Source organism: Lagenorhynchus albirostris, chromosome 20 (assembly GCF_949774975.1).
Source record: "Lagenorhynchus albirostris chromosome 20, mLagAlb1.1, whole genome shotgun sequence".
In the NCBI taxonomy this organism is placed as follows: Eukaryota; Metazoa; Chordata; class Mammalia; order Artiodactyla; family Delphinidae; genus Lagenorhynchus; species Lagenorhynchus albirostris.
Genome location: NC_083114.1, coordinates 8,080,010 through 8,105,777, shown reverse-complemented (window position 1 = coordinate 8,105,777; position 25,768 = coordinate 8,080,010). Strand labels below are relative to the sequence as shown.

At 52.0% G+C, this 25,768-nt stretch overlaps 1 protein-coding gene across 8 annotated transcripts in view; it reads right to left on the bottom strand.

The window, feature by feature from the left end:
• Positions 1 to 25,768, bottom strand: part of PIK3R6 (phosphoinositide-3-kinase regulatory subunit 6) — a 51,159-nt gene that overhangs the window by 21,981 nt on the left and 3,410 nt on the right. For all 8 annotated transcript variants that reach the window (XR_009537462.1, XR_009537463.1, XM_060133453.1 and 5 more), the window contains exons 2-10: positions 17,386 to 17,487; positions 11,153 to 11,236; positions 10,471 to 10,562; positions 9,733 to 9,801; positions 9,134 to 9,266; positions 8,922 to 8,991; positions 7,741 to 7,924; positions 2,772 to 2,937; positions 578 to 676 (exon numbers count right to left, since the gene is read on the bottom strand). Coding sequence is in view for 6 of the 8 variants with exons in the window: in XM_060133453.1 (XP_059989436.1) it covers positions 578 to 676; positions 2,772 to 2,937; positions 7,741 to 7,924; positions 8,922 to 8,991; positions 9,134 to 9,266; positions 9,733 to 9,801; positions 10,471 to 10,562; positions 11,153 to 11,236; positions 17,386 to 17,398 (910 nt within the window). In the remaining 2 variants the exon portion in view is untranslated. The remainder of the gene's footprint in view (positions 1 to 577; positions 677 to 2,771; positions 2,938 to 7,740; positions 7,925 to 8,921; positions 8,992 to 9,133; positions 9,267 to 9,732; positions 9,802 to 10,470; positions 10,563 to 11,152; positions 11,237 to 17,385; positions 17,488 to 25,768) is intronic.

Genomic DNA, 25,768 nt, shown 5'->3' with positions numbered 1-25,768 from the left:
CCTTCATTTTATTGCTCCTGAGGAAACTGAGGCCCCCAGGGAGCTGCCATCTAGGGTGACCCAGCACGTGAAAGGACACGTGGGCCTTGAACCCGGTTCACCAGCCTGGCACGTCCCACCACAACCTGCCGCTCTATCTTCCCCCCTCCCTTGAGAAGAGCCAGGGGGACTGGGGGACAGACATCAGCATGGAGGGGAAGTGTGGCCCCCTCCTGCTCTGGAAACCATAACTTTTTTGTGCCTGCCTCCTTCTTGGGGACGTGTATTGTCTGTTGGCATCATCATGGCATGTGACACTTTCTAGACACTTTCTAGACACATGTGGCCAGTGGCTAATGCACGGAGTGTTCTGACATAGAGCAAATGTATCCTCTTTTCAGATGCTGCAAACAACTCAGGGAACAAGGAGCACACACAGACACACACACAGCAGATACACAGGCAGACACACAAAGATACACACAAACACACACAGATGCACAGACACACACACACACACACACACACGCACGCACACACGCATACACCACTATTTCCAGCCCGCTCCCCCCAGAGGGGTCAAAGGCACTGCACTTACAGAGCTGTTCCTCATTGGTCCACAGGTGGAAGGTGATATGGGGGCTGGGCAGAGGGATGCTTGGAAGACGGTCCTGGGGGGGCTCACCTGAAGGACAGGCTGTGGAGACCACGGAGGAGAGGACTGTGAGATTCTCCTCTGCCCTCTCCCCACCCCCAGCTCCTGTGTGGGGCCTATGGGGGTGGGTGGCAGAGACCCTCGCCCTCCCGTATCTGGCCCTGTCGAGTTCCTCTGCCTCTCTGCCACCATCAGCTCATCCAGGGCCTAACACCTGCCCAAGGATGCCTAGCGGCTCCCAGTTTCCTACAAACTTCCCAGCTGGGCCTTCAAGACCCTGCACAAGCCAGCTCACTGCATTATTCCCAACCTTTTCTCCCTCCCCCAGCCCCGCTGCAGCCATGCTGCCTTTCCCACTGTTCAGAGACATCCTGGCCACATGCAGACCAGGGGAAAGGCCTCCGTATTTCTCAGGGCCTCCTCCAGGAGCCTGCACACAGTAGATGCTCAATTAACGTTTGCTCCTGGTGCTGAAAAGAGTCACGGCCAAGTACGAAGGGCAACAGGAAGCCTGCATCCAGGGGAGAGAGCAGGGCCAGCCAACCCCCCTCTCCTCCTTCCAGAAGCCTTCCTGACACTCCAGCCTGGGAGTCATCCCCTCCCCAGACCTTATTGGCGGCACACTGGGCACACCTAACATGTAGCCTTAGGATTTAATTTCCACACAGCACAGCTCCCTCCTGAACAAGGCTGCAAGCTTCTTTAGGGGAGAGCAACCCACGGTCACTGAACACTTACTACTGTTCTCACCGTGCCCACAGTGCTATCATCTCACCGGGTCCTACCAGCGACCCTGGGGCACAGGTAATATTATCTTCACCATAGAGGAGGAGTCAGGGGCACAGAGAGGTTAAGTAACTGGTCTGAGGTCACACAGTAAGTGGCAGAGCCAGAATTTGAGCCCAGGCAGCCCGGCTACAGAGTCCATGCTTTTACCCATGACACGGTGCCCATAACCACTGTCCCATGCTGCCTCCCAGCAGCAGGGGCTCAACGGGGGTGCTGGCTGGCCATTAAGATGCACAGGGCAAGTCTGGGCGGGAGGCAGGTGCCTGGATGTGTCTGGGATGGTGGGGGCAGCCCAGAGTGGTCTTGTCCTGCCCACGCAGATTTACTGCTGAGTTAGCAAGTGGTACCCAAGGAGAGCAAAGCCAGATTTGCCCCGGGGTTTGGCCCAGCTTTGGGAGGGGACAGGCTTCATGAACAGACATTTCCACGTGGCAATCAGAGGCAGTGTAGAATATTAAAGCAAAATAAGAGGAGGCTGAGAAGGAGGAGGAAGTTTTAAGCAGGTGCCCAACCTGCCTGCCTCACCCTGACTTCGGCAGTCTCCACCCTCCCTGGGCTGCCGAGGTCAAGCCCAGGGAGGGCCGGCACACTGGCCTCTGCCCGTGGTTTCCAGTCCTCAGGCAAGTGCTGTGTACCTATGGGTGCACCGTGTGTTCGGGGCATGCAGGCTGACAAACTCCACGGGTGCTTTGAGTGGCCATGAAACAGGACACAAATCAGAACCGTCCTCCAGTAGCCAGAAAATATATGTTCCAGACACTTCTCTGGGCTCTTTGGAGTTTCTGCAACACACACGGGCTTGCTTCTCATCAGTGTATGGCATCGTCTTATAAAAAGGCAAGCAGAAAGGAAGCGTTGGAATAAAAATCTGTGAGACCAGGTGTAAGTGATGTAGATGCTCTTTAGGGAATCCGTGGACCATTGGATCCCTTGGTTACTATAGTATGGTGGTTAAGAACTAGACAGCCTGGGTTTGAATCTCAGCTCTGCTACTTACTAACTGGGTGATCTTGGGCAAGATTTATAGCCTCTTTCTAACTCTGTTTTCTCACCTGCAAAATGGGGTCAATGCTTTCTACCTCATAAGTACTGTGAGGACTAATTGATTTAATATATGTAAACTGCTGAGAACAGCAACTGGGGTATAGTAGGTGCCCAGTAGGTGTCAGCTGTTATCATGACCCTAATTACCCACCTTCTAATTAGCCCGGGACCTTCAAGCTCTCGGGAGCCGCTGTGTGTCCCACCCCGCTTCAGCCACGCGCGCAGACTCTGAGCAGGTACAGCGCTGGTCTCTGGCGCCCCCTGCAGGGTACCCGGACCGCAGCTCACCGCGCCTGACGCTTACCGCCGCAGCGGCCCCTGGCGGCGGCCGCCGGCCCCAGCAGCGAGCAGTAAATCTCCCCCAGCCTCTCCAGGTGGCCCTCCCGGCTCGGGCTGGGCTCGCTGGCCATCTGCTCCACGGCTGCCACCACGGCGTGGAAATAGTGCTCCAGGGCGCGGGGGGAGCTGGTCTGCCAGGGAGGAGCATCAGAGCTTGAGTTCCGGCTCTGCACCCACCCACCCCTGCTCCAACGCCAAGCCTGCAGGTGCACGGAGAGCCCAGTGGCACCTCCCCTCTGCCCGGGACTCCGGCAGGAGCTTCCCCATGAAGGCCTTCCCACGTCCAGGGCTCCGCTCCTGCCCTGCCATAGCTGTTGCCCGATGCCGCCTGCAGCGGGGGGTCCCCTCGGCCCCTCACACTGTGGTGCGGGGGGACAGCTGGTGCCCGGCAATGTCGGGAAACCCGGGGGGCAGGGATGGCCTCTGGCGCCCACCCTCCTTGGGATGTCACTAAGTATCTGGATCACTGTTCTGCCATCACTCGGATGTAAACTCAGGATGGTAGCGGTTTTGTCTGTTTCATTTCCAGCTGCATCCCCAACGCCTAGAACATCTGCTGGCTCATAGTAAGTGCTCGATAAATATTTGCTGAATATTTCCTAAACGTCTGTCACTCCTATACTGCCTTGACATACCACCTATAAATCATTATTTTTCTTTAAATCATTGCACTTTTTTGGTTCAAAATTATTTCAAAAGCAAATTTTATATTGCTGCTCTAAGTAAAACGGCTAGTGTCACTTGTCATAAACAGAAAAAAACTAAGATGAAAATAATGATCACAAAACTCTATTATTAAATTGTAGCCAGGTACTATGGCCTGCCAAGGCTTTAGAGCTGGAAGCTTGCTTTTTCTTTTAAAAAAAGGCAGATTGGCAAGTGTTCAAGAGGTTAAGGGTAACGCCCCAAGCTGAGCCTTTCTCCTTAACACAAACAGGTTTTGAAGAGTTTCTCACTCTTTGAGTTTCACCATGCTCTCCAGCACCGAAGGCTCCTGTCTCCATGGGTACCTCTCTGACACCTTGAGAACTCCCCTGGGTCACTGTTCTCTGGCTGTGTCCCCTCACCCCCACTCACCACCAGCTAATCCCAGCTCATGACTGAGGATGCAGGGCCCAAACGAGTGACACGGGCAGGCACAGCAGGGCTTGCTCTGATCTCTTTTTTGCGCTAGGGGTCCACTGAGCAGGGTCTTAACTTCCTGGGCTGAGGGAGAGTGGGTCATTCTGACTAGCTAGGGCTCCAGTAACTATTTGCTGAATGACCAGCAATTAGAGGGACAAGGAATCAGAGTTGGAAGGGGCCACGGGGACCATCTCGTCTTGTTGCTTCATTTTATAAATTGATTATAAGTGAATTAATTAAATAGTTATCAAGTACCCACTAGGTTCCAGGCACTGTTCTAAGTGTTGGAGTACAGCAGTAAACAAAACAGACAAAAATTCCTGTCTGCGTGCAGCTTATATTATAGTGTATCTCTTTGTGTGTGTGTGGGGGGAAATAATAAACAAGATAAGTGAAATTTATAGTATGATAAATAACAGTAAAGTGATGAAAAGAAAATAAAGCAGGGAAGGAGGATGTGCAGTCTGGGGGAGGGGCTGAAGTTTTAGATAGACCAGAGGAGCCTCACTGAAAGGTGACTTTTGACTAAAAGTTTAAAGGAAGTGAAGGGTCGAGTCATGTGGGTACCTGCCACGGGGCAGCCCCACCTGGACACCATCTCTAGCATCCGGAACACAGAGCAGAGGGTCCGAGGGCCGGGTTGTCCCAGGCTGCCCTCCCAGTCTCGAGACCTTGTCAGATCCTGTGGACATGTGGGGAGACCAATCTACGCCCCCCACCTCCTACCTGGGCCTTGGACCAGGCCCTCAGCAGACAGGGTGTGGGCTGGTGGCTAGAAAAGGCCTACCCACCAGACCGTGGCTGTCTGGGCCACTTCTCCCAGGCCCCACCGGCCCTCAAGCCAGCAGGTATGACTGGGAACGGCATCCCTCAAGCAGAATTCCAGATAAGGAGGCTGGGGTCTCAGGGGGCGGGGAGCCCCAGGCCGGGCTGAGGTCTAGGAGTCCCAGCACCCAAAAGGGGAGGGGGGGTGCCGGGGGGACCACTGAGGACCCCTTAACTCCAAGCTTCCGAGGGTCTCTAACTTCAGATCAGTGACGCATTCCCTGGGTCTCTCCTGGCTCTTCTTTGGTCCCTCCCCACCCACCCCCAATTCTCTTTTCACAAACATGGAGACTCAGCCGTGAGCTCCGGATAAAGCGAGGTAGCAGAGGGTGCATAAGATTTTGACTATGTTTAAAAAAATACAGCTTTCACTTTCAGCATTTCTTTCTTCTATAGCGAAGTAGTGCACGCATCAGACCCATTAATTTCAGCCCTGAACCCCACCCCATTCTTGGCCCAGCACCTCCCAATCCTGCCCCATTCCTCATGCCCTCAAACCCAGCCCAGCCTCACTCTCAAGCCAACCCCTGAACTCCAGACACATCCAACTCGGGGATGGAGTGAGGCTGGGGATCCTCTAATGCCTGCATCACTGAGAAACAAAAATCAATGCGCTTAAGATGTTAGGGAACTGTTGACCAAAACCACCCACTTGGGCCAGGCACGATGATCACCGCTTGCCTCAGCTGTCTCACAACAGGAGGTCCCGAGAATTCAGGAGGGGCCAAAAGAGGGAGGAGATGACCAACCTCCCAGAATCCTTTGCACTGGAATCCACCTTGGCTGAGAGATACGCCACCAGGAAGGACCCTGAGTCAGACTATGGACCAAGCAAGATGATTGGCCAGAGACAACCCGGAAACTAACCCCATCACCACGAAACCCGAGACTGCGAGCCACGTGGCAGAGCAGTTCCCCTGGGTTCCCTTACCCTGCTGCTCTCCGCCCGGGGGCCCTTTCGCAATAAAGTCTCTTGCTCTGTCAGCACGTGTGTCTCCTCGGACCATTCATTTCCGAGTGTTAGACAAGAGCCCACTCTCGGGCCCTGGAAGCGGTCCCCCTTCCTGCAACACTTACGTGTTTGGCATTGTTGTGTGAAAATGGCGCCTTGACCATGGGCTGCTTGGGGAGCCAGAAACAACCTCCAGAGCCGCAGGTGGCCACACAGGGGCTGCCGGGTCAGCTGACAAACTCTGGTCAGGAAGGCGACTACCCTCCCCCCTTCCCGAGAGCCACGGCCAAGTGCAGGGAGAGGGGACAGGAGCCCACGTTAGGACAGACACATGAGACACATTAGGGGCCACAGGTGCCTGTGCTAAACCCAGCCTGGGGCTGGGTACGAGCCCGGCGGGGGAGGGTACGAGCCCGGCGGGGAGGGGCATTCCTCCATCACGCGTCTGTGTGCTGTGAGCCCCCAAAGGGGCTGTTATGGAAGGAGGGATGTCCCGGATGGCGGCATGGGGGAAGGGGGTCAAGAACCCTCAGTGGGTCCAAGCAGGTGGGCAACCACAAAGGAATGGTGGGGATGGTCCTTTTAGAGAAAAGGAATGACAGAAAACGACCAACATGGTTTAAGAAGGAACCCAGGGCTTCCCTGGTGGCGCAGTGGTTGAGAGTCCGCCTGCCGATGCAGGGGACGCGGGTTCGTGCCCCAGTACGGGAAGACCCCACATGCCGCGGAGCGGCTGGGCCCGTGAGCCATGGCCGCTGCGCCTGCGCGTCCGGAGCCTGTGCTCCGCAACGGGAGAGGCCACAGCTGTGAGAGGCCCGCGTACCGCAAAAAAAAAAAAAAAAAAAAAAAAAAAGAAGGAACCCAGCCGCACATAAAAGACACCCATCAAAGGAAGGATCCAAGACCTAGGGCTCAGGGTGTGGAGAATTCCAGATGGAAACTAGAGAAGGAAGAGCAACGGCTCCAGTGCATTTTGATGAGCAAAGCAAGGCCTGAGACTCAGGCTGGAGAAAGGACAGACACCCACTTCCTGGGGCAGGACGGGCAGGGGATCGTGGACCCCTCAAGGGCGTGCCCCGTTCTGGAGCCGGCCCCTCCTAGGGCACCACAGCCCTGAGCGACCCTCCGACCCCCCTTCCCGAAGGGCAGGCGCCTTTCCGCCTACTGTGCAGACTCCGACTGGCATCCTCCCCCACCCAAGAAATCCAGCACCTGGGGCCACCGCAGCCAGAGAATCTGCAACCTTATGCAGTCTTGGCTGTGGACAGGGGTGAGGCTGAGTCAGAGAGAAAAGCTAGGAAATAGGTGGGCAAGTGTTGGAAACAAACTAAATGCCCACAACAGGAGCAGGGGACAGTTAAAGAAATAACAGCACATTCACGAGAGAGAATTCTCTGCACCAGCGGAAGCACATGTTTTCCAAGGAAAATATTTCCATATGGCATATTTCCAGTGGCAAGGAAAAATAGATATTACATTTATGCACATAGAGAGGCAGTATATAAACTGTATACAGAGTCTGATAGCTCAGTTGTTAAAAAGGAGTGGGGCTGCGGATGGGGCTGGAAGGCGATTGAACACAGGCTTGAAGTCAGATAGACCTGGGTTCAAATCCAGGCACAGCCACTTCCTATCTGTGTCACCACAGGTAGGTTATCGGCTTCTCTGTGCCTTTGTTTTGGTAAGTGCATCCATTTCACAATGTTGTGGTGAGAGTTTTTTAAGGTGATACCTGTAAAGTGTTGAACACGGTGCCTGGAACACAGCAGACGTTCAATAAACAGTGGCTCTTGTGATGATCACTGTTGATATTATTCAGGAAACATACCAAATGTTAATTGCTAATGTGTGTGGGTAGAGGGGTGTGAGTGATTTTTATTTTCTTTCTTGGCTCTCCTGCATTGTTTTTCAAATTTTCCTTAGTGAATGTGTCTTTATCTTTGGTTTGGGGAAAGAGGTGATGTGGAAACAGGAGAAGGGAGAAGCCCAGGAGAGTGAGCGCTGGTATGGGGGGGCAGGGCAGTGACCTTACCTGAAGCTTCCTTTGCAGCACACCTGCCTCGCAGGCCTCCCCCAGCGCCGCCTGCAGGGTGTGGGAGACCACGTGGCGCATGCAGGCCTCTGGTGTCTGCTGCCCCTGGGCCGCCTCAATCTCCAGCAGCAGGGCACTGCACACGGAGGGAGACACCAGCTCAGGATCCACGAAGAGGAACACTCTGAGGGCAAAGGTGGGGGGACCGGGAGCTGATGACGAGGACCACGGGGAGAAGGGCCACCCTCAGAGCCTTGCAGCACCCGCCACCCCCCACCCCCAAGTTATTTACTTCCTCCAAAAACGGGAGCCTCAAATTCAAAATTCTATTGGGGGACAACGCTAGGGAGTGGTGGGGATTGCGGCAAAGAAGAGCAGGCACGGCCCTTCCAGGGGGGCAGCTGGTCCCTCTGGGTCCCTCTCATGTCTAGGTAAGTTCCAGCTGAAATGCCCCTCCCTCCCTCAGCGTCGTGGCCCGTTGACCCCGTAGCCCTCTAGGAGGGACCCTAAATCCTTCCTGCTGAAACGAGCTCCGAACCCTAAGTGAGCCCCTTCTTCTCTCATCCCCCTCATCGCAGCAGAAAACCAACCTCACCCACCCTCTCTTCCGTACTCAACTGTCATTTCAACCTCTCCAATGCCAAGTCCTCCGGATCCCTTCCCCTCCCTGCACCCTCCACGAACACAGAGCCCCAGGCTACACCTTTCAGTACCAGGCGAGCAGAGGTACCTGCAGGGCAGGAGGCTACGCACCCCCTGCTTCACCCCCGACTCCATCAGCCTCTCTCCCCAGCACGAGCAGCGGACGTGTCCTCAGTCTTACACACACACAGATGAAAGACCCCAGATCTCATGGTGTGACTGTGGCCTGAATTACTGATATTCTAGAGGTGCCTCTGGCTGCTTGACGCAACACCATGGCCAAGGGCAGAATGGAGGTGGAACCATGGATCTGCAGAATGGCCCGGTGCTCGTGTCCACGTTCTGCATGTGAGCGGGCGAGCTCTGAATCCAGCCCAAGAAGAAAGTCCTAACTGCTTTCAGGGATCTCCAGGGAAGGACACGCCCTCTCCACCCTGAGGACGTCCCGCTGCTGGACAAACGCCATGGATGGGAGGGGACGCTCCCCACGCAGACTCCTCACTTGTCCTGCGGGCAGCACCCTCGCTGGGGCCACTCACCTCTCCCGATAGGGGTACAGCTCACTCCTCAGGTTCTGCTCGGCAATGACCAGCCTCTGGTACAGCGTCCCTGCTGGGCAGACCACTTCAGCCAACCAGCGTCTGAGTCTGACCCCCATTCCCTACTTTCCCAGAAGGTGCTGGGGCTTTTGAGCTCCCTGGAATCCTGGAGAGGAAGGCAAGACCTTGGGCAGAGCTGGACTGGCTCTTACCTGGGACGGCCGTCTCCGTTTTCAGCCTTATGGCGCAGTCCAGGGCGATGGTGCAGTAGGGGGCGGGCAGGGTCAGCAACCTCGTGCAGAAGGCGTAGGTTCTCCGGTGGAGCTCCTCTGTGATGCCCGTGGCCTGGGTGAGACGGGGGAATCAGCGTGCCCGGAGCCCTAGGTCTCGCAGGGTCCTGGGTGGTGCGGGGTGATGGGGGGCGGGGAGAGCAGCCAGACCTGGGCTCACACTCTCTCCCAAATCTACACCTTCAGCCTCTTCTCCCAGCATCTTAAGACATCTCCCCTCCTACACCACGTTCAGGCCTCTCAAGATGGAAACTCATCCCCATCCTGTTTTGCCAGCACATCAACTCCCCTCGCAGCCCTTCTGCTCTGTCGGGGTCGCAAATTTACCGCCCCTACCTCCCCAATTTCATCTCTTCGTGTATCAGGGCGAGGGCAGGGCTATGGGGAGAAGCCAGTTAGGGGCAGGTGCTCCTCGAGCTCCTCTAGGCTCGCTCGCCAGGCAGAGACCGGTCGTCTCCTGAGTGTCCAGCCCCGTCACCCGGGGGTCACCCCGACCCCCTTCACCCTCAGTCCCCGCTCACCTTAGTGAGCACGTACATTAGCGTGTGCAGCAAGGGAATGATGACATGCCGGGCGTCCTCACTTTCTGCCTGGAAAACAGGAGATCACAGGACATGGATGGGGCGCACAGGTGCGGGGGGTCGCAGGGGTCTCGCCACATCCTAGCAGGAGATGTGGTGGAAGGCAGTGTCCCAGCAGGCCGAGGGGAGTGGAAAAGGGCCACAGCCTGCCCTGGTAGAAGAGCGGGGGTGGGGGGCACAGGTGCGGGAGCCCAGGTGTGAGGGCATGTGGGAGGGGTGCAGGGAACTCCCTGAGGGAGGGGCGGCACTGACTCAGGGCAGGAGCTGGTAGCAAAGCGACAGGTGAGGCGCCAGCTTGGAGGCTCCCCTGAGTGCAGCGTTTCCCAAACGTAGAGCACTGGGTGGTGTGGAGGGTAATTACGAGGATAATTTTGAACATTTTTAGTAGTTAGGCATTTACGTTTCCAGGTACTTTCCATTTCTGTCCAGTGATACGGGTTTTCCATTTACGGTCGTGTTGTAGAGATCCTTTTTGAAAGACGTTAACTCAGGTCAAAGAGTGGGAGTCAACGTAAAGATAAAATTGCTTATAGCAAAGTACTGGAAAGGGAGAAATACGGTAGAAATCAAACGACCAGAGTGTGTGAGACGCGGGGTGGATGGGCCCGAGTCCCCGGCGGGAACGGCCCCTCTTCCTCGCGTCCCTGTCTGCCCCCTGCCCGACGCCTGAGGACTCACCTTCTCCAGTTCTCTGAGCAGTATGCGGACCAGTGCCGGACTCTTACCAGGATCCCGCTCGACCTTCTTGTGCAGGGACCATCTCCACATGCCTGGGTCAGGAGAAAGGGGTGTCCAGCCCAGCCAGGGGGGAGGGGGGTGGCCTCTGAAAGGAGACCCCTCTGAGCAGGACCCTGAGCCCTGGAGTCCCAGGTCTGACCCCCGCCCCCACTGCCAGGTGCTGGGCTCCGCGCCCATGGGGGTGGGTTTCTCTGATCTGCAGCCCCCATGAGCGGTGAATTCCCAGGGAGGGAGGCGGGACGCTAGCGGGGACAGGTGTGTGCACGTGGCTTCTGGAGCAGCGATGTTTACAGCTCAGCACCCCAAGCCACGTTCCTGGGAGTCATGCGGGCCTGGAGTGCCAGGGGACTTTTATTTGCAAGGCAAGTTGGAGAAGGCGGTTAAGAAAGAGGGCGGCAGACCCCCGATGGGCTGTGCCACAGTCCCTGGAGGGTGAGCCGGGGGCAGAGAAGACCTTCTGGGTCCTTCGGGCTCCAAGGATTTCCAGGAGGACGGGGGCTTGGCTGGAAGCCCCTCATTCTGGGAGCTCTAGGCTGGGGCGCTTTCTTCCCGAGAACACGCGGGCGGAGTTGGCTGCGCGGGGGTGGGGGAAGCAGAGAGAGCGGACGATGCCGGCTCTTACCTTGGTTGCTCGGCAGGGCGGGGGCCGGGGCACTGAGCTCTCGGAGCACAGCGTGCACGCTCCGCTGGAGGTCCAGATCCACATCTGGGCAGCAGGGTGGGGAAGCTTTGAGGCCGGGAGCCCCTGGCCTTACCCTCGCTCCCACCTCCACTCTCCCTAAGAATGTCCTTAGCGTCTTCTCTGAGCCTCAAGAGGTGCCCGGAAGTAATCAACTTAGAGCTGGCAGCCTGCGTCCCGGCCAGGACTGCAACACAGCCTTTCAATCGGCATTTCTCTGTTCTTTGTAAAATCCACATTCCCCAGAGTGCGGTACGTACATTGCCAGTGACATGCGAGACAATTTTAGACGGTACACAGGTGATTCTAAAATTTGAGTAATTATGCACTTATTTTAATGTATAGAAAAAAATATATAACTGGTTCCTCAACTAGTATGAAGCTAAAATTTAAAGTCAATTTAAAGAAACGTATCAGATAGATACCAGGAGGTGACAAGAACTCTCTCCCTGACCAAACTTCACTCGGGATCCTCGAAGCCCTGTTCTCCACTAGGCCCTCAGCGTAGCCCCTGTCCTGTCTTTGGTCTCCAAGCCCAGTTTTAGCAAGGATCCTGCTGTCGGTCGATAGAAGTCCCTCTCCCTGATATCTGACCAAGCTCTCTATTCCCCACCTTTGATGTGTAAGTTCTTGACCTGTGTCGGGCAAGAATCCTGTTAGGTCACTTTAGGAAGAATCTCCCACCCCTGAGGTCCCCTCTTAGGAATTTTCCATCTACTGACCCCTCCCTCTGTTGGTTGGCCGTAAATCCCCAACTGTCTTTGCCTTATTCAGAGCAGAGGCCCATCTCTCTCCTCTATTGCAATAATCTTGAATAAAGTCTTCTTTAGGGTTTAACAAGTGTCAAAATAATTATTTTCTTTAACAGCAGAGCATTGACACTGCAGAGCTGTGGAGGTGGGTACACGAATCAGTAACTGACACTTGGAAAGCACGGTAGCCGTGAGAATGCACCTCACTGATCTCCCGCTACAACGAGTGTAAGAGCTTTGTGCTGTTGGGCTGTGAAATCCATCACCTCCTGCCGAGGCCACACTTCCCAGCCAATAGGGACAGCAGCAGGAATTCTAAAGCCAGCTCAGGAAGCTTTGTAGGCCGCTGACTCTGCGGCTCAGGGATTCCCCAACCCAGGACCCGTCTGTCAGTCTAGCACATTTCCACCCAACCCTTCCTCCCTTCCTCCTTCTTTCAGAGTTGGATTTTCATCACAGTCTGGGCGCTCGCTCTCCCAGCTCTCACCAGCTCCCTCCGTCTCCATTTTCTGTCCCACAGGCGTTTCCCCACATGAAGCCTTGCATGTCTAATCTTGTCTCGCTATCTGCTTCTTAGAGGATCTGGACCAACACAGGAAGTACGGGAGACACTCCCTGTACCATCAATTCCCCTTTATGATCAGCTCCAACCAAGAGGCTGTTTTTACAGGCGAGGGTGCAGTCTCTTGTTGTCAGACAGTACAAACCACACGCCTCAGAGGTTCCCCTTTTGCCTTGGTGGTCAGGAAACTTACAGCCAAACTGGGGCCCCGTCTCAAAAATCAGCTCATCTCAAGTGACAGAGACCTCTCTCCTTTGCTCCTTTTCAGATGTGCTTGCTTCATGTTCTACTCAACATACATCTTAATTGCCTCAGATTCCTTTGGAAATAGGTAGGGTGGAGAGGACAAATCTAAAAAGCCAGCAGGTTGCAGCCCAGGAGTTAGAATTGGTTTAGGTCAAGGCACCCCATGCCCTGGTGCTCATGGACTGGCCCTTCCATGGCTCTGGCGTGGGCCCTTGTACGTCTGCTGGGGCCACCCAGCATCTCTGAAACCCTCACTTTCCTCCTGCCTCTCACTTGTTCCCCTGCCCAGACCAGGTCCAGGTCTGAATCTGAGTCTCCTTCAGGCTCAGAGCGGGCAGGGAGTGGGCAGGTGTTATAGCGCACGTTTGCCCACCCGGCCACTCTGTTGGGCAGTGCAGCATCTCCCAAAACTAGCAAGGAAATGATTTAGCCTGGCAAGAAGTCTTATCACAAGCCATCCTTCCATCTACCGAGCTCCACCTGGCATGAAAATAAATGACTTAACGCAGGGTGGGTTATTAAAAAATAATGCTATGTCCTATTTCTTCTTTCCTTCTTTCTTCCTTCTCCCCTCCCTTCTTCTGCCCACCTTCCCGCCATGGACTACACAAAAGACTTAAAACTGTGATAACTGTGATTTCCTCCCTGCCCCCTCATTAGAAGGGCAGCCAAACCTTCGTCTTCTGAGCCCTAGGTTCTCCTGCTTTGCAGAGGGAGCTAAGTTTTTATGTTTCAGAGAAAAATGGAGAAGTTAGACTCTGCCAGTAGCCCCGGGAGACAACCCCAAATAAACTTTGTTTTCAAAAGTCTGGGCAGCTGGAACAAACTCTCAGGCTTTGGTCCACATCTGGCTTGCAGACATGTCTTGTTTGGGCTTGTGGAGCGTCTTGGAAAAAATTAAAAAAATGAACTAGCCGCCAACATTCACAAATGAGGAGATTTTGCATCAAAGTTCGGATTTCTGGCATCTCCTGAAAGTCTGTCGACACTGGGCGTGCGTTCTTCTTACATGTGACAGTGATGGGGCTGGGGAGCAGCTGCCCCTTGAGACAGGGCACAGCTCCCCTAGGGCTTCAGAGTGGTCGCTCTCCTTGTTTCCCTCACTTACATCCTCTCCCCAGCCCCTTGACTTTGAGACCCCTGGCTGTCTGATTGAGACAATCAACCTGGATTGTCTCCAACGGATGGGGGTGAAGGCTGATGCTTTTAGTTAAAGAGGGGAGTGGCGATTCAAGGGCGGAAGCTTGGATTCCCAAGACTGTGAGGGTACGAGGGTTATGGGGCCCCAGGAAGGAGGAAGACCAGGGTTGGCTGGGACATAGCTGAACGGTGGTGGCAAAGATCTCAGATGAGGGCAGCTAAGCGCTAAACTCTGTGTGCTTGAGTGCCACTGCTGTGGTCTCCTGGGCCACCTTTGCCAGAGCACAAGAATGTCCCCAGAGGAGCCCCCTGTCTCCTTATGGACCAGGCAAGCTGTTCTGGGGGCTGTAGCCATAGTGACACTTCCCATCATGCAGACTTTGTAACCCCTGGCCTTCTCACAGGATCCCAAGGAGAGGAGGGGGGTACCGCAAGTGAACGACATTGGAATTTGTATGGACCTTGGAAAACAAGAGCTTGAAGCTGGATTGGATTTGATTAAGCCAAAGAAATAATATTTCTCGTGCCTCAAGTATCTCAGGGCCGTTTATACATGATATGCAATGTCTAACAGAATGCTTGGTCCAGAACACCCACTAAATAAATAACATTCATTATCTACCCCTCCATCCAGGAATGTGATATAACTATCAGGTATCCAGATTACTATTAATACCTAACATTTAAATAGCACTCGAGGGCTTCCCCGGTGGCACAGTGGTTGAGAATCCGCCTGCCAACGCAGGGGACACAGGTTCGAGCCCTGGTCAGGGGACACAAAATTACTACGGAAGAGTTGAATTCATAATTCCCAAGGGATGTTTCCCTCAAACTAGGATGTTGTGGAGAATTGTCCTTTTCCACTCTCTGGGTATCAGCCATCAGAATCAGAACCCCCTCCCTGGAATGGAAATGGAAACACACCAATGAACTCTTTCTGGTCCCTTCCCTTTAAAATCACAATAAAATCACTAACCTAGGGGTCCCACTACCTCATGCCGGGTGAGCCATAATACAATTGAGAAGCATATGGTTTGTTTGTGTGTGTTCCAATTCAGCCTTGGACTACCCGAGGCAGCTTAGCTCTGTACCGGTGAATGTCATGTGGTACATGTTGTGTTTACTAGTTTCCGTTTTGGAGGATGACCTTTTCCTGACCTTGACCTTTGAGCTGGGCTCCATTTTCCTCGAGCCCATGGGGCCCCAACACGCTGACCACCTGGACCTTGCCGACTACCCTTCCTACCAGGGGCAAGGACTTGTCTGGGAATCCCCTGGTGAACAGACAGCACTGTCTGAGCATCTCAGCTGCTCACTGAAATCACGTGCTCAGCACCCAGATGCACCGTTGGCTGGAGTGAGTGACACGCTCACGTGCTCCTCTTTCTTCCATCCCGTGCCTGACTCCCACCTTCCCCCCATGTGGTACAAAGGCTCAGATGTTTCTAAAAAGGTTTGCAATCTTGCCCCTGTTTGCAGGAGTGGCAAAATAACAATACCTTTGGTGACCTTGAAACATTGCTCTTTGCAGCCCTCCAAATAAACATCTTACTTTTCAGGGGCCCCTCTTCTTGACTCTAGGAAGAGAGGTCTCTAAGGGCTGTAGGAAGGTGGGAAAAGTTAAAAACAACTATAATTTGGAAAGCCAGCCAGGACAACTGCAGTCCCTGGTCCTGATGGAAAAACTCCCTTTGGGAGTTTTCAGGGCCAGCATCCTAATTTGGGGATGCTTCTCTCACCCACTGGATTTTGGGTCAGGGGGTCATTTGGATGTTGGTGGTCTTTCTTGCCCTGTAGCCTTCCCTGCTCACTATAATCCTGGTGGCACTGTGACCCAGGTGCCCTGCTTTGACCTGGCCTTGGAGTGGCATGGGACCAAGCTGGCCAACGGACTCTCTCTCCCTCTGGGTGACCTTTGTGTGGGTGACAGCCCGGAGTGGAGAGAGCCTCCCTCTTCCTGTCCTGGCGGCAGATCCACCCTGTTCCCTGCCCTTTCTGGCGCCTGATGCTTCAGCTCTTCCTTCAACGCTCAGCCACTTTTCATCTTTGAATATTAAATGAACCATATGGGCTTCTATTGCTTGTATCCAAAGAAGCTTTATCGGTATACCTCCCTTCCTAAAACACGATACCGATGTGTCTTAATTGTTGTAATTAAAGTGAGTGCAAAGTAAGTTGGTTTTGAAATGTTCAGTAGGAGATTTTCACAGTGCTGTCCCCACCCTTATCCTCCCAGCCCAAACCCCAGCTGGTTAAAGGTGACCAGGAACCTTGTGACACCAAGATTCACTGGTTGAAGCTTCTTCTGATTGGGTGAGGCTCTCTGAGGGTGAGTGGCGTGTGGAAAGGATGCTGTTAGGAATGATAACAGGCTGGTGGCTGTGCCTGCCTCGGGGTGTCCCCTACCCTTCCCTGGGACAGGGATCTTCAACGGCATTGGAGTCTATGCCTGGTGGCCGGAGGAGTGGTTTCTGACTTGCCAGGTGAACATTCGTTGATACACATCTTGGGGGAAGGGTCATCTCTGCTTGTTGTCCCAGGACGGTGTAGGGAGAAAAGTCTAGGTTTTGGAGTCAGCCAGACGTGGGTTCCAATCCTGGATCTGCCACTTACTAGCTCTGTAGCTTTGAGCAAATTACCTAACCTCTCTGAGCCTGTTTCCCTTTTAGTAAAATGAGGACAATTGTACTGATATCCCTACCTCGCAGAATCCTTCTGATGTTTTGCATGAGGCAGCCCGTAGAGAAGTCATTCACAGCACAGATGCTGGAGCTAGATTGCTGGGTTCAAATCCTGATTTGACCATATAATATCTATGGGACCTTGGGACAATACCTGTCTTCTCTCACTTTCCCATATTCTTTTTTTTTTTTTTTTTGCGGTAGGCGGGCCTCTCACTGTTGTGGCCTCTCCCGCTGCGGAGCACAGGCTCCGGACGCGCAGGCTCAGTGGCCATGGCTCACAGGCCCAGCTGCTACGCGGCATGTGGGATCTTCCCAGACCGGGGCACGAACCCGTGTCCCCTGCATGGGCAGGCGGACTCTCAACCACTGCACCACCAGAGAAGCCCCTCCCACATTCTGTAAAATGGAAGTAATAATAATATCTATCTTATGGGGTCTTTATGAAGACTAAACAAATTAACATTTGTCAGGTGCTTTTCCCACTACTTGATATATTGTGAGTGCCATAGAGATTTCTGTTAAATAAATGCAAGTGTTTGGCAATATATGTTGCTATTATTGTCATTACTCCCAATGTCCAGCTCAGTGATCTGCCGGCAGCTGGGGCTCGTACAAGCGTGTAGATGTCCATCTCTCAAGATGGTCTCGCGTTCGGGGAGCTGAGTGCGGGTCTCTCAGCCCCGCTGGGTAGAGGTGGTCCTGCCAGCTCTGGGGGCAACCTCACCTGCCAGATGGGCCTTCCCCACTCTGTAAACGGGCACACCAGACCCCTCTCTCCCGGACCATACTGACCTGAGCTCTCCATGGGGGCCTGGGGTAAGTGTGAGGAGGGTGTGACTGTCTCAGGCAGCAGAATGGAAAGTAAGGTGCTTGTTTTCCTGCAAAGAGCTGGTTCTGCAAAAGAAGAGACAGTTAGTGGTGGGTGGGACGTGTACAAAGTATATTTGTGGAATGGAGAGGCTCCCGGGGGAACGAGGCTTCTCTCAAACTGGAGGGGAGGGAGTCTAGATTTATTTAAGAAGTACTACTATGGTGCTTGCTATATGCCAGACACTCTTCTAAACACTTAAAAACTATCAACTCTTTAATATTAACCTTATGAGGTAGGCACTATTTTCTCCCCATTCCACAGATGGGGAAATTGAAACACAGAGACAAATAACGATTCAAGGTCAAATAGCTAGTAAGTAAAGGAATGAGCCCTTGAACTCAGACCATCTGGCTCTAGAGCTCATGCCCTCAATCATGACCACAGGCTGCCCCACTGTGACCCCAGAGGGAGGGACACCCAAAGTCTGCTTCCCAGGGCAACACACTCCACAACTGAAAAGCAGAGGAACTCTGAAAGAATCCAAGAGCTTGTTCTTTGAAGAAAAAAAAGATACACACATACACACACACACCTGGGAAAGCTAATTGAGAAAGAGAAAACAAAGAGACAATATTAGGAATGATAAACATCCCATATGACATTTATCTGTATAAAGAAAGTCTGAACCCTCTGTATCATACACAGTTTTCTAGGGAAATAAAAATGACTCAAAAGGCTCTAGAAGAGTTAGAAAAACTGCTTATATTAGTAACCAGTGAGGAAACAGAGAAAGCCATCAGGTAACTGGCTCTTAAAAAGTGGTATCTGGCTCAGATGGTTCCTTTGATAAGTTCTCTCAAACCTACAGAGTGAAGCAAGTTTTTATGTTACTTAGCACAGAGTTTACTGTCCCAAAGAATAGAGAAAAAAGAAAAGATTCTCTGAAAAAGCCAGCCTACCCTCGGTACCAAAAATCGAATGAGGATAGTTTAAAAAAGTAGAGCAAGCACTTCACATCCACTGGGATAGCTACTAAAAAAAGAAATACAACAGAAGGGACTTCCCTGGTGGCGAAGTGATTAAGAATCTGCCTGCTAGGGACTTCCCTGGTGGTGCAGTGGCTAAGAATCCGCCTGCCAATGCAGGGCACACGGGTTCGAGCCCTGGTCCGCGGAGATCCCACATGCTGTGGAGCAACAAAGCCCGTGTGTCACAACTACTGAGCCTGCGCTCTAGCGCCCGCGAGTCACAACTACTGAGCCCACATGCCACAACTACTGAAGCCTGCACGCCTAGAGCCCGGCTCCACAATGAGAAGCCACGGCAATGAGAAGCCTGCGCACCGCAACGAAGAGTAGCCCCCGCTCGCCGCAACTAGAGAAAGCCCGTGTGCAGCAACGAAGACCCCACGCAGCCATAAATAAATAAATAAATAAATAAATTTATTACCCCAAAAAAAGAAAGAAAATAGATCAGTGGTTGTAAGGGTTTGGGATAGGGAGAGGGGGTGACTACAGAGGGGCAACAGGGAACTTTTGGGGTGACGGATTTGCTCTGTACCCTGTGGTAAAATCGATATATGTGTTAAAACTCATTGAACTGCATAGCAGTAAGAGTCAATTTTACTGTATGTAAATATAGAAAATAAAAAGCTATTAAACAAAGAAAGAAACCCACATCTGAATTGGTAACTGGGATCCCGTGCTTGGGTACTTAGTAGGCTTTGACCAAATTCTAGAATTTACCAAGAAAAAGGCATGTTTGTTCAATGGTGCTCTCACAGCTTTAAAACACCAGATCATTGACACACAAGGCACAGCTACCTCTTGAGAAACATCCGAGGAGCTGGAGTGGAAAATAATTGACGTATTTTAATATATACCCTTTTTTTTTTTACCAGTTTAATTTTTTTAAGCTTGTGCATGTTTTATATACTCTAAATGCAAATAAGCCTCTATATCTAATTACCAATTTATAGGAAATACGGAGATTACCAGGATGCAAAATCCAGCATTTGAGAAACTCTACAGGATGAACATTCTGTTTTCTTTAACAAATAAATTGCAGGGAAGAAGGGGTGAAGGTGCGGAGGGGAGACGTAAAGCCAAAGGAAGGGGGGGGCTACAGATTAACAGGGTTTAAGAGACATTATCAACCAAGTGACTCTTATTTCGATCCTAATTCAAACTATTACAAAAAACTATGGGGTTAGGGGCTTTCCTGGTGACGCAGTGGTTGGGAGTCCGCCTGCCGATGCAGGGGACGCCGGTTCGTGCCCCAGTCCGGGAAGATCCCACATGCCGCGGAGCGGCTGGGCCCGTGAGCCATGGCCGCTGAGCCTGCGCGTCTGGAGCCTGTGCTCCGCAACAGGAGATGCCGCGATAGTGAGAGGCCCGCGTACCGCAAAAAACCCCCCAAAAAACAAAAAAAAAACTATGACATTCGAGGCAACTGGGAATTTGAACACCACAGAAATTTGGGTGGAGGGAGATAATAGTTTTGTAGTTCTGTTTGAAAAAAAAGTAACAGCTGTTGTCTTTTCTTAAATTAAACATTCAATGTTGAGGTAACTAGATTCACACGCAGTTGTAAGAAATAACACAGAGAGATCTCACGTGTGCTTTACCAGTTTCCCACTGTGGTAACACCTTGTGAAACTGCAGTGCAAGTATCATTACCAGGATATTGACATTGATACCTTTTTATTCAGATTTCCCCGGTGTGTATGTGTGTGAGTCCTTTATCTTTTAATGATACACACTAAACTATAAAAAAAAAAAGTGGTATCCCTTACCCATAGGCACTGGTTTTCATTTTTAATACATTTCTACATCTGATGTCTTAATATGAAATAGGTTTGACTTTATTTTTATTATGTGGCAGAGGGCACACAAAAGAGAGAGATGACATGTATGTAAGTTGGGAAGCATAATAAAATAGACATCTGTGAGCTCATCACTCAAGGACATGGCCACTGAATTACACTGTGCGTGTAACTTATAATCTCAGGGAAAAAACAATAAAACTGTTAAAATAATTGCTCTTCTCTTCCTCCCTGGGTCTCTGGGACTGCTGTACTGTAAGGTTGACCATGCTGAGCTGTGGGCGTAACTTCTGGAGTCTGAGGAATCCGGCTCAAGTCCCAGCACCCCCACCCCCAGGGGGCCCACTGGGGGCCTCTCTGAGCTGCCGTCTCCTCCTCTCTTTGTGAGATGGACACCCAGAAGAACCAGCTAGAATGTCAGACTATTTCATGATGACATTTTGATCAAGGGCTAGGCATGCAGGTCGGGGAACTAAAACTCCACTCAAGAGAGGAAGGTGTCAGGCATTCATGCTGTTTGTTCTCTCTAAAAACGTGCAGTGGCATGTTTTGGTGGGTGAGACTTGACACTGAAATCTAAATGAACTATGAAACTTCAAACATGAAAGTTCGACTGTGAGTGGAAGACCTTGTGGGTGTTCCCAGTCTACACGGAGGAGGTGGAAAATGGCAACACAGTCAGAGCCACCGCCCAAGGTGGACAGGCAGTGGGAACAGGGCAGATCCCCAAATCCAGGGGTGGAGGGAGACAAAGAGAAGCTTCCCAAGTGGGAGCCCAGAAGTTGTGTTCTCAAGTCCCCCTCTATCGGTTATGTGGTTGTGAAGAAGGATGGTAATAACCTCTGCTCCAACCCCACCGCCCCACCAGGTCCAAGCCACCATCATTTCTTGTGCAAATTACGGCAGTGCCCCCAGTGGGTCTCCCAGCTTCCACTCTTCCCCCTACAGCCTAGCCCCTGACTGAAGCCCTCCAATGACTTCCCTTAGACCTTATCATAAAGTCCACCCTCCTCACCCTGCCTAAATCTTGCCCGATCTGGCTTCAGTGCTTCTCTCCAGCTGCATCTCATCCCGTTCTCCCTCTGGCTCACCAGGATCTCACCTCATGGCTCTTTGTGTTCCTCTAACTTGCCAAGCTCAGTCCTACCTCAGGGCCTTTGCACACCTCTGCCCGGAACACCTTTCTCCCAAGCCTTCCTCACAGCCGGCTCCTTCTCAACACTCAGGTCTCATTTGAAATGTCACCTCCGTAGAGAGGCCTTCCCTTGAGCAGTCTTTCTAAAATAGCTTTCCCAGTCATGCTCTCGCACACTCTCTTATTTTATTCATAGCTTTCATCAGGATCAGAATTTTCCCATGTAATGATCAGTTTTCTGGGCTCTTCATTAGAATGTGAGCTCCACAAACAGTGGGTTCCAGTGTCTCTTATTCACTGCAGCACGCCCAGTGTCTAAGGCAGTTATCGGCACCCAGGAGACAGTGAATAAATATTTTGGAGAAATAGTTGAAGTCACATGTCCAGTGAATGATGAATCAGGGCTAGAGCTCAGATCTCAGCCTGGGGTGCCCAGTCATGGCCCCCTCCCTTCCCTTCGTACCCATTCTTCCCCTGCTCCAAACCTCACAGAGCACCCTCTGCCCGAGGAAAATAAAGTACACACACAGTTAAACTTTTGTCGGGGAGGAATCAGCTAATAATGACCATTGAGCAGACTTAAAGGAAAAGAAACCACAAAGATACAGATTAAAAGAGAAGCGTAGGTCGGGTCGGGGGAGGGATAAATTAGGAGGCTTGGGATTAACATATACACACTATTATGTATAAAATAGATAACCAACAAGGAACTACTGCATAGCACAGGGAACTATACTCAATATTACATAATAACCTATAAGGGAAAAGAATCTGAAAAAGAATATACGTAGCTGAATTGCTGTGTTGTACACCTGAAACTTACACGACATTGTAAACCAAGTACACTTCAATTAAAAAAAAGAGAAGTAGGGACTTCCCTGGTGGTCCAGTGGTTAAGACTCTGCACTCCCAATGCAGGGGGCCCGGGTTCGGTCTGGGATGATGTTTAATGGAAAGCAAAATTCTAAGAAGTTTGAACAATCGCTGTCAGAAAGCCTCCTTCATTCTTCTATTCATTCATTCGCTCACTTATTCACTCATCAACCATGTATTCGGTGCCTGTATGCATTTGTGCAGGTCCTGGGTATATGCTGTGTCACCCCCTTGTTCCTCTGCAGGGGACCTCTGTAATCTATTTCCTGTCCTTTGGGGCTGCTGACCACACCAGTATGGGGCAGAGCCCTCAGGGGTCAAGCCTGCACCAGACAGGAAATGGAAACAGGCAGAACCCAGGTCATTCTGGCAAAACGCAGCAACATCTCAGTTGTCTCACTTCAGGATGATGTGAATTTCTCAGGAAATAAACCTTGCCCTTTTAAGCACCCAAACTTGCCTCTGAGGGTTCCTCGATGAATCTCATGGGAGTTGACTGCACGTACCTCACAGTAACACAGTGAAGATTTCAGGGGCTGCTGGTAGGTGAAGGAAGCCTCCATCCTACGCTGAAAGGCTCCTACTTTCTCAGGTATGAATCCCGTTTCAGCAGTGGGGACTGCACCTCGCACAAAGTGGGTGGACGGGGCTGCCGTCTGGCCCACCGCCTCACTGGCCCTCCCAGCCAGGAAGGGCGAGGCTCTGTAATCCATCCAAAAGGGTGCTTGCTGTCATCTGTCTGTTCAGCGGGGATGCCTCTCTTAAACTGGAACAAAGGCTCCTCTGTGCGGGTGGCTGCCCTGTTGCTGTCTCTGCTCTTTCACCAGACTGCCAATTTGCTGAACGCTGGGGAGCCAGATAAACACATGGCATTGTCTTGTATGTAAAATAGGGAGACAAAGCCCGAGAAACTGGTCTATGAAAAAAGAGCATGGAACTCCCATGCTCTTGGAACATCTATTTGGGCTGCTCCGAGGCCCTCTGGCTCTCTTCCTAGCTCCTGGCAGTGTTTCGAGGGACTGAGATTGCTGAGTAAATCAAACAGCATCTATGGAACACTGTTCACGTGGCAGAAAGTGCGCCAGGCCTGAACGTTTAGAGGTAAATAAATGAGACACAGTCCTTGCCCTTAGGAGCTGGGGGCCTTCCAGCCCATGACTTCTCACTGACTGCAGTGTGGCCCTACTCGCCACGTTCTCGGCCCACGATTGGCACACTGGTGTCCATGCCCACGGCAAGCTTGATGACACACGTGTTACACGGAAACCAAGGGTAGTCATCAGTTAGCCATTAATAAATACTGCCTTTGCTGATCAGGCTTGCTTTAATTATTTTTACAAAAACTTGCGTGTCCTCCAAGTGTCATGAAGGCTGAACGATAAGACGTTTGCCTAAGTGGTTTTTTAGGAACTCAAAGCTGTGTCCAGTTTGAGTTTGAGCCCATTAAGACTGGTTGAGACCCTCCATCTGGGCAGGCGCAAATGTCCACTTGGTGACCATTTGGCGTCAGGGGCCCAATACCTCCACCCTCAGAACACGCTAACGGCACCATTTTCTGAGCATGCGTCCTATGAAGAAGCCTGTAGCTTAGTTGCACCTGCACAGAACGATGATTACCTCACCTTTTCTTATCCCCATCACCTTTCCCCATGCTCCACACGCCTCATCTTTATCTCGTAAGTACCCCTCGCCCCCTCGCCGTCAGGAAGGCAGATCTGAGAGTTGTTCTCCCGTCTCCTCGATTGGCTGCCTCACAAATAAACCCTTTGTCTGTTGCAAACCTCAGCATCTCAGCATTCCATTCACTGCGACTCGGGCAGACCAAACGTGTTTGGTAACATGTGCACGGGGAACCAGAGACTTGCTCTGCCTGGTACATTGTTAGAATTTACTGCCCACGCTAAAAAGTCTGCCCATGGGAAATGTCTGGAAGGTACACATGCTATACAGTGAAAAAGCAAGCATCCCCCTTCCCTAGAAGCAGCCACGGTTCTAGAAAATTTGACTCTGTAGCCCACATTTAAAAGTTAGATTTCACATAAAAATCAAGATTCTCAACTTTTACTTAGAAGGAATAACTGGAAGATCTGGAAACAATGGGCCCATAATTCCACGTGGCAGCAATCAGTGGGCTTGGACTGCAGCTGCCCCCTGGAAGGGCCAGGCACCCGCCCCTCCTACGGCATCCACCACTGTCAGCTGGTCTGTGGCATTGTTCGCACTTCCTGCTGGGCTCTTTGAGGCAGACAAGCTGGCAACCCACAAGCTATATAGATCTTTCTTGATCTGTGATGGGGTTACACCCCAATAAACCCATTGTATGTTGAAAATATTGTAAGTCGAAAATGCACTGAACACACCTCCCCTTACAGAACATCACAGCTTGGCCCTGCCTACCTTAAACCTGCTCAGAACCCTTCCATTAGCCTACCGTTGGGCAAAATCTTCTAACGCAAAGCCTCCTTGATAATCAACGGTTGACTATCTCACGTAACGGATTGAATACTCTACTGAAAGTGAAAACCAGAATGATCGTCTGGGTGCAGAACGGCTGTAAGCGTATTAGTTGTTGATTCTTGTGATCACGTGGCTGGCTAGGAGCTGCCCTGCCCAGCATATCGAACCCCATATCGCTAGCCTGGGAAAAGATCAGAATTTGAAGTACGGTTTCTACTGAATGCATGCTGCTTTCCCACCATCGTAAAGTCGAAAAGTCTTAAGTCAAACCATTGTAAGCTGGGGACTGTCCACTGTGGCCCAGGTCCCAGTTCTCAGAGAAGAGAGTTAATTGCAGACACGCCTGACGTGAGCTGGGCGTTGCAGTTGCCCCGAGGTGCCATGTGAGTCATTCGACAAGCATTTACGGTACACTTCTCTACTTCTCCGTAGCCCCTGATGCACTGCATCGTGAATGTCAAGCACTTGTACGAAGACAAGACCGGGTCCCTGTCCCCAAGCTGCTCTCAGGCTAGGGAACGGAATCAAGTCTGTTCAGCATGGTTGCTACGGCAACTGGCACAGGAAACAGAGATGATACTGATGCTGAAAACACTGGTGAAGAGGCAGCGGTCCCATGGGAAGGGGGTCCCAGACACAGTGGTAAGGACGCTGCTCTGCCACTTGTGCGGGGCATTGGTCTCCGGTTCCGTCTCGGATGACCGACTGTGGCTTTTGTGCTGCTAACCAGGCGAATGGCACGTCCAAGCTCAGCTCCCAAGCCCCTGCCCTCCCCCAGTTCCCCCAGTCATAGCGAGAATGCGACATCACAGGATAGAAACACACCAGCCTCTGCCACCAGTTAGGAAGATTCCCAGCAGCTGGTACGAGCAGCACGGAAAGCGGCCAAGGGGCGAATCCCAGCCACCTGGGGGCAGCCCCACGGTCACGGCACTGCGGCCTCTCATACATCCCCCACCCCCATCCCTGGCCAGTGCTATTCGTTCCTTGTCTCATTTGCTCAATAGTGATTGAGCCTTATCTGTCCTACAGACTCAAGGTAGGAGAACCAGGTCTTCAACTGAAGATCATATAA